The sequence below is a fragment of the Gymnoscopelus microlampas genome (genome assembly GCF_963454915.1).
Source record: "Gymnoscopelus microlampas genome assembly, chromosome: 2".
Classification (NCBI taxonomy): domain Eukaryota; kingdom Metazoa; phylum Chordata; class Actinopteri; order Myctophiformes; family Myctophidae; genus Gymnoscopelus; species Gymnoscopelus microlampas.
The window spans coordinates 42,220,752-42,229,830 of NC_139939.1; the positions used below are offsets into that span (position 1 = coordinate 42,220,752).

The 9,079-nt window shown below is 40.7% G+C and overlaps 1 protein-coding gene across 1 annotated transcript in view; it reads left to right on the plus strand.

The window, feature by feature from the left end:
• Window positions 1-9,079, plus strand: part of cacna1ab (calcium channel, voltage-dependent, P/Q type, alpha 1A subunit, b) — a gene marked incomplete at its 3' end in the record, with an annotated part of 238,846 nt that overhangs the window by 188,680 nt on the left and 41,087 nt on the right. Inside the window, exons 29-35 of the mRNA XM_084071455.1 lie at window positions 337-439; window positions 1,154-1,314; window positions 1,842-1,979; window positions 4,033-4,234; window positions 4,943-5,107; window positions 5,825-5,935; window positions 6,779-6,862. Of these exons, the coding sequence (XP_083927581.1) occupies window positions 337-439; window positions 1,154-1,314; window positions 1,842-1,979; window positions 4,033-4,234; window positions 4,943-5,107; window positions 5,825-5,935; window positions 6,779-6,862 (964 nt within the window). The remainder of the gene's footprint in view (window positions 1-336; window positions 440-1,153; window positions 1,315-1,841; window positions 1,980-4,032; window positions 4,235-4,942; window positions 5,108-5,824; window positions 5,936-6,778; window positions 6,863-9,079) is intronic.

Below are 9,079 nucleotides of genomic sequence, written 5' to 3' on the forward strand. Positions count from 1 at the left end.
CACCGATCCTCGCACTGGTTTCATGTTTGACACACACACACTAAAAAGTTGCTTGTCTTTTTCTGCAAAAAGAAGAGACTCAAAAGAGTTTCCAGTGCTACCATGTTGTACAAGCACATTAGGTATAAGCACATGGCAACCGCAACGGTGAGGCAGTAGCTTTAGATTGAGGAACTGCCCCATGCACACCCCTCCTCTACAAGACGGTGTTACCAAAAGGCTGTGGTAAGAGCCCTTTGAGACCGCCCCCTGCCCCTCCGCCTCCCCACCCGATCACTTGCCTCATCTCTCCGTTCCCCTTCCCCTGACACCTGTTGTTTTTTGATCATCCTCCAGGGGGACCAAAGGGGGAGGCAAAGACATCAGCACAATCAAGTCATTGCGTGTGCTGAGGGTGCTACGACCTCTCAAGACCATCAAACGACTCCCCAAACTAAAGGTACAGTAATCATGTGTGTGTGTGTGTGTGTGTGTGTGTGTGTGTGTGTGTGTGTGTGTGTGTGTGTGTGTGTGTGTGTGTGTGTGTGTGTGTGTGTGTGTGTGTGTGTGTGTGTGTGTGTGTGTGTGTGTGTGTGTGTAACTTTACTATGTAAGTTAAAACCATAGAAATTAAAAGCATACCACAGACATTTACATTCGAATCAATGATTTAATTCCATGTCAAACACACAAGTAAAGAGGAAGCAGGTTGAGGAAGCAGAATTGATTCAGGTCCCCGCAGGGTTTGATAAAAAAAAGAAAATAGAGGGGGGGGAGGGGGGTTCTTAAAGGGATATTTCACTTTCAAGTAAAATAAACATATATAAATAATAAATGAAAAGGGTAATGGATAAATCACGGCCCCCTCACGCATTAGGATGTCCTAATGCGTGAGGGGCCACAATTTTTCCATTAGGCATACTTTTTCATTTTTTAAAATATATTTTTGTAATGTTTATTTTATTTGAAACTGAAATATCCCTTTAATCACTTACAGTAAGCCCTATTCCTATGACATATAGCAAAAATAGCCAATCTACAAGCTCTGTACTTTTTTTATATTTATGGTTATAACCTTAATGGCCAAACTGTACCTTAAGTATGGTTTGGCCATGTGCTTAGCGTCTGTCATAGGTGTGCCCTAGTAACCACTCTGCCATGCTCCATTCCCCAGGCTGTGTTTGACTGTGTGGTCAACTCTCTGAAGAACGTGCTGAACATTCTGATCGTCTACATGCTCTTCATGTTCATCTTCGCCGTGGTCGCCGTGCAGCTGTTCAAGGGTCGCTTCTTCTTCTGTACGGACGAATCCAAAGAATTTGCACGCGACTGCAGGTTAGCTTAAGTTTCGGTAAAGAAAATCTGGTAAAGTGGCCAGTGACGTGCACAGACATTTTGAGGGGCAAGTAAATTCTACTTTTTTTTGTTTACTTGGTCTGCTCTTTTTTCCCTCTACACCTATACCTCTTTGCCAAAAATAGCCGATCTACAAGCCCACAACGCCTCGCAGCGTGTAGATCTGCTATTTTTGGCTAAAGTTCTCCTCAGAAAAGGGATGCTAGGTTTCGAGTGGTTATGGTAAAGAGAAAAATCCTATCACATAAAGATTTTGCGGACCCCCTGTAGTAACTCTGAGGACCCCCTAGGGGTCCCGGACCCCCTGTTGAAGACCCCTGCTGTAAACTGAAAATGAAAAAAAAAAAAGCTTTTTTTTTCCAAAAGGGCACTTCTGGTCAAGAGGGCAAAGGGCAGGTGCTCGAGCACCACCTAGAGTCTATCTGTGCACGTCCCTGTATGCTGGTAAAGCCCAAAAAAAGTTCAGTTTGTTCCCTGCTTCACGGTGTCATGTGTCTCCTCCTCAGGGGCGAGTACTTGGTGTACGAACGAGATGAGGTTAAGGCTCAGAAGCGGGAGTGGAAGAAGTACGATTTCCACTACGACAACGTGGCTTGGGCTCTTCTCACCCTCTTCACTGTGTCTACCGGAGAGGGGTGGCCGCAGTGAGTAGCACGCAGACACACACACACACACACACACACACACACACACACACACACACACACACACACACACACACACAGGTATGGAGGAGGTAACACACTAGTATGTAACATATGCCCCTCTCCCAGCTGTAATCGGGCCACTCGGGAATCAATATTAATAGGTGATAAATCGCCACTCGTTATCTAAGCTTCCAGGCATTTTAATTGGCTGTGAATTTTGTTGAACCAATTAAACCCTATATGTATACTTATATACTTATATTTGAGCTCGCCATTCAGGCTCTGCTATATATATTACTCCCTGACTGCTCAGCACATTAGAAGACAACCATTTAAGAGCAGGGAGATACATAGAATATATCGTCTCTGTCGGGTGGAAATCTCTTGTTAATACTTTTAATTGGTCCCATATTTATAAAAACCCACACATAAATTCTAAAATAGTGAAAAATATGAATCTACAATCTACAAGCTCATATTGTGGCACATTGTGAGCTTCTAGATAGGCTTTTTGTCCCCCAGTACTTTTTATACATCTATCTGGTACGTTGAAGTATAGGGCATTCATATACGGGAGAAAAACATAAGTTGAAATACAGTATGGAGATACAAAGGTTTCTGCCCAACAGCGACGGTATTTAATATGTATATTTAACAAACCCCACATGGGAAAACAAAACCTTTAGGGCTTAGAGAGAAAGCAGAGCCAACCGGTGGTGCATGGTGCTGGAGTAGTGGTGGAAAACAAGTGCATACAGTACCAACCAGTGTTGATTTCGTCGACTGACTTTTTTACGAAAACGAAATTAAAACGAAATAAAAACGAAGCTATGATGACTAAAATCAAGGCTAAATATACTGACAATTTGTCAGTATAAAAACTAGACTAAAAGGTTTGGGGGGTGGGGGACTGGTGGAGAAGAGATTCAGTAGAACTAAGACAAGTCATCATGGGTGTGCGCGGGTGTCACAGACCGAAAATAGCTACAAGCGTGTTGTGAGCTTGTAGATCGGCTATTTTCAGCATGCTACCAGCCTACCATGTGTAAAATCAGCCATTACGATGCCATCAAGGCACCACCAAAATACCCTTTAGTCGACTAAATCAACTGTAGATTTAGTCCACTATAATCTTATGATATTTAGTTGACTGAAACTAGACAAAAAATAAAATATTTCAGATGACTAAAATATGACAAAAACTAAATGGGATTTGATTCAAAAGACTATGACTAAAACCAAAAAAACAACACTGGGAGCGAACAAGTGCATACAGTACCAACCTTCTGTGACACTGACAGCCAGGGGAACAACAGTGAATGAGGTGAACTTAAATAGATCACCAAATTGGTCAGCTGCTTGACACCTCAGTGTTGCAAACACATCACATATACCTATATACATATATATGTATATATGTGTGTATATATATATATATATATATATATACAGTATATATATACATATACCTGTACATCGCCCACATAGTGCTGTGTGGTGCATATGTAACCCTCTCGGGTGGATCATCTGCCTGAACGAGCTCGCAAGCTATGAAATCAAATCTTTGAATACATTTGGAAAAATCTTTGCCTTATAATGACATGCCCCCAAAATACTGACACTATAGGTTGAAAGTGGTTAATGTTCCAATGTATGTCCGAAACCGTTTTATTATTATTTACAAACAGTTTTTTAACCACTTAAAACCCCTTATGAGTCCCTTAAGGCTCAATACTAGTGTATTTTCTGTTTTCTGTTATTGTGGAGAAAGCTTTCGCTGAAAATAGCAGATCAACAAGCTCACAACGCGACGCGCTTTCCCCACAATACCGATGCTGGGGTTCAAGTGGTTGTATAGTGAATATATTCACTATATAACTACTATTATTACTACTATTTTCACTACTTTAGTGTTGACACTCATATGATGAAGTAGGGCATTCATTTATGAAAAAACATTAAAAAGTTGAAATTTGGAGATTACAAGGTTTTCTGGCCGACATCAACGATTTGTAAGGTCTTGACGTTCTTGTCTCTTCCTCCTCCCCAGGGTGTTAAAGCACTCGGTGGACTCCACCTATGAGAATCAGGGCCCGAGCCCGGGGTACCGGATGGAGATGTCCATCTTTTACGTGGTGTACTTCGTTGTCTTCCCCTTCTTCTTCGTCAACATATTCGTGGCTCTCATTATCATCACCTTCCAGGAACAGGGCGACAAGATGATGGAGGACTACAGCTTAGAGAAGAACGAGGTGATTTGATTGAATGGGGATAAGATCGTAAAGGCAGACTGTAAGACTGTAAGGTAGAATGCGCATGCATGTGCAGAAGATCCTCAGTTTTGTTTAGTTTTTGTTTAGACTGTGGTGTAAAAAGTACTCAAATGTTTTACTTAAGTACAATTTTGAGGTATTTTAACTTTACTGGAGTATTTCCAATTTTCAGTACTTTTACTTCTACTCCACTACACCTCAGAGGCAAATATTGTACTTTTACTCCACAACAATTATTTGAAAACGTTAGTTACTAGTTACTGTGTAGATTTTGATTATTGTTACAAAATACTTTTCCCACTTCAGCCCTATATACATTTCGACCATTTGGAAATAGCCGATCTACAAGCTCACAATGCGTGGCAATGCAACGCATTGTGAGCTTGTAGATCTGTAGATTTTTAAAAGATTTTATACATTTGAAAACTTTTGAAATGGGATCTGCATAATGAGTACTTCCTACTTTTGGTACTTTAAGTATACATTTTGATACCAATACTTTTGTACTTTTCTTTTACTCAAGTAAATTTTGAATTCCGGACTTTTACTTGTAAAAAATGTTGTTGTTGCCACCACTTGCATGTGTTCACCTCATTGACAGTTCTTGTTCTCTCTCTCTCTCTCTCTCTCTCTCTCTCTCTCTCTCTCTCTCTCTCTCCCCCCCTATCTTCTGTCCCTCTCCTGTAGAGAGCGTGTATAGATTTTGCCATCAACGCCAGGCCCATAACGCGTCACATGCCCAAGAACAAGCTGGGCTTCCAGTACCGCATGTGGCAGTTTGTGGTGTCGCCGCCCTTTGAATACAGCATCATGGCTCTGATCGCGCTCAACACCGTCGTCCTTATGATGAAGGTATACCTGCTCTCTGTGGAAATGCAGCATTGCTTACGCCAAACTAAAGTAGCATACCTGTGTACTCTACTCCTCCACTGTTCTTATGCTGATTTGTATACAGTATACTGTAGACTGTTTTTATTATTGACCCATTCAATCCGGGAACGCAGCTCTGTCACTTTAGATTTCTTTGGCTATTCAAAAATAGCAGATACACAAGCTCATAGCGCGGCACCGAGTGCCACACTATGAGCTTGTATATCTGCTATTTTTGAAAAAAGTAGAAAATGTGTGCAAATCTTGTGCAAAATATATTTTTTAAAGCGAACATTTGTAACTCAAATCTTTGCTTCTGGGGGTCCCTGGAACAAAATATCTTACAAATGTTTGCTTTAAAAAATATATATTTAAAGAAAAGAAAAAAAACAGCAGATCTACAAGCTCCCACGCTACAAGCTTGTATATCTGCCATTTTATCAATAGCCAAAGAAATCTGAAAATGACACAGATTCTTTCCCGGTCTAAATGGGTTAAAGAAAGGTATTTCCCTAATGGTCCCAAACCAGACTAGACAGGCTTCTGGTCAGTTGGTAAATGGAAAATCATAAATCTAAAGCCCTATTTTATACTTTCAAAAAGCCATGTGTCAGCGTGTGTAGACCTGCTACTTTTGAAATAAATAAATACATTTGTGTGTGTGTGTGTGTGTGTGTGTGTGTGCTTGCGTCTGCTTAGTTTGACGGTGCTTCAATAACATACGATGACGTCCTGAAGAACCTCAACATTGTCTTCACCACTTTCTTCTTCTTGGAATCGATCCTCAAGCTCATTGCCTTTGGCCCTCTGGTAACACACACACACACACACACACACACACACACACACACACACACACACACACACACACACACACACACACACACACACACACACACACACACGCTACTCCATTGGAACTCCTTATCTAGGTTGACCTAGTCCATGTTCCTTACTGTTTGGTCTTATTATTCATTTATAAAGCAGGTTATTTCTGTAGACAGATCTAGAGCATGTTCTTCTCCTTGAAGAGCACCCAGAGCAGATCTCACAGCAGTCACGCTATTAGCTACCACCCAACTCTGCTCCCAGCCTGTCTCCACGGTAACAACAACACCATTGGCCAGGATGCATTCTCAGCGCTACACAGGAGACACTGGTGACGCGCACCGAAAACGGCTGATCCACAAGCTCAAAATGCGTTGAGAGCTTGTAGATCAGCTATTTTCTGCTTTAGGTCTAGACCGTCTAGGGTTAAAATAGATTTTGTATTTTTCATAAAATGTCATTCGTAAAGTGTGTGTGTGTGTGTGTGTGTGTGTGTGTGTGTGTGTGTGTGTGTGTGTGTGTGTGTGTGTGTGTGTGTGTGTGTGTGTGTGTGTGCGTGCGTGCGTGCGTGCGTGCGTGCGTGCGTGCGTGCGTGCGTGCGTGCGTGCGTGCGTGCGTGCGTGCGTGCGTGCGTGCATTCCTTAGTTTTCAGAAGGGTGTGATTCGTTACCTTTCTTTATCTCTGTGTTCTCACTGGGCTAACGCACATTTTTTTCTCTCTCTCTCTCTCTCTCTCTCTCTCTCTCTCTCTCTCTCTCTCTCTCTCTCTCTCTCTCTCTCTTTCTCCCTCTCTTTCTCTCTCTCTCTCTCTTTTGTCCCTGATAGAATTATTTCAAAGACGCTTGGAACATATTTGATTTTGTCTCCGTTCTAGGAGCCGTCACTGACATATTAGTGACAGAATTAGGGGTAAGTGCATTGGAGTGTTAAAAATCTGATTTGTATATGAAACCAGTTTTGTGTTTGTGTACGTAATTGAGGAATCAGCCCAAATAAAATGAACACGGTAGCTATCAAAAGCACAGCTCTCACATTTAAAGTTGTAAATTCAATTTCCTTATTGCTGTCTTACTTTTTTTAATACATTTGTCTGTGTCATGTCTTCTGGCACAATTCATTTACCCATAATTCACCTTGTCAGTACTTTGTTGTACCACTTAAACCCATAGGGTATACTTTGTTGACCGGGGGGGTTCCTTAGGGCTCTATACTACTGTAAGCCCCCTACTTTTCCCCCTCCAAACCAAATCTCTTCGCCGAAAATAACCGATCTACCAGCTCATCACGTGACGTGTGGAATAAACTTAATGTAAAAATATCCCATTCTAAAGATTAATTTGGGCTGATTCATCATTTGCAACGCAGTTTCCAGTGAAACCAGCGAACATCTTACTTTATAGATACACATGGAGAACCACAGTCAAACAGTACCGTACACATACCTATTCCTTAAAAAAATATATATAATTTTTGTCAGCTTGTCAAGATTATGGCTTCTAAGTTTTTTGTCTTTATGTGTTCCTTAATTATTAATGATTTAATGAAAAGGTACAAATGCCACTTGACTATATACTCTGCTATCTACGTGTTCCCCATGTGTATCTATACACTCTTTGTTATTGTGTGATATATATATATATAGTCTGTGGAAAACCTAATTTCAAAATGTTACATATTCATATAGTACCTTAAAGTTCATTGATTTATATTTAGCAAATAGGTGGTTTCCGTCCTCGTACGTTTTATCATTCTTTTCAAACCCGGGTACGAGCCATTTTTAGAATGACGCTCCACACTTAGGGTTAGGGTCATAGGTCATAGTGTGTTGTTGTGTTTCAGTATCTGTGTTTGACTGTTTCTGTGTATCCGTGTGTATATCGTTGCTGTCGGCCAGAAACCTCATATTTATTTTTTGTAAATGAATGCCCTACACAAAATGCCCCATACAAAAGTGTCGCACAAGCTTGCAGATTGGCTATTTTCTCTACTTTTTTACATTTGTAAAATAACAATAATAAAGAGGTAATATACAAGGTTTCCACCCGACAGCAGTGATATATAATGTTCTATGATTTTTGACATTACATTTATTCTGCACAGTAAAATTATGTGTTAATTTAGTGTCCATTTTGGTTGCATTTGTGAGTTATAAATGGATAAATTAACACTGGGAGGATGTTAGTGTGGTGTGATGGTATGGTACTGTAGTAGACACTGTTACATAGTATTTACATGCCTAAAAGCACTTAACATCACATTTTAGGATCTCTGGTAATGAACTAATAATAACACTGCTTTAACGTTTGTACTGTTATCAAGGCAATGTGGAGGTAACTGAGACTGGGCTAATTGTTGTGTAACTACATCGGTGCCCCTTTTTTATTAAGCGGCACTATGTAACTTTTTTTTAATGAATAAAATTTAAATTTGTCCAATCTGTATGGTAGAGGTATGTTAATACAATATAACTCATACAATTGGGGTGGTTGTATTTTGTCTCCCTGCTCTTCTATTGAGACATTTAGATTGTGTCAAAGGTCATGTCTCACCTAGACACAGGATCTGACACATTCAATGTATGCTCTATTAGCTCAATGGGAAAAAACAGCACTTGCTCATATCAGGAAACCAGGTTCAAATCCGGGGTAGAAGAGGAAAGTTACATAGTGCAGCTTTAAAGTGGGGCTGATTATTTTTTTTAGATCACTCACTATCTGACTGTGTTAACGGTCAAACCCTCAGTGTTCAGTTAAGCCATAAGTTAACAACACTGAAGGTTTTTGATCTGTGTTGTTGATCCTTTCTAACCATACCCATAATGACTCCGTCTTCTTCTATCTCTTTACATGCTTTCTTTAAACCTCTCTACTTTGTTGGTGCCCTACGTCCCCTCCCCCTCCCCCCTCTTCCTGTGATATAAAAAAAAATCCATCCAATCAAAATGCACTATGAACTCCTCCATCTTGTTCTCCATCCATGATGTGTGATGGTGCTGCTATGATGATGATGATGATGATGATGATGTGCGTTTCGTCCCCATGCCCCTGCCCCCCCCCAACAACAACAACAACAACAACTACTACAACAACAACAAAACCACCCGACCACCCACCTCCCAAATGTCTT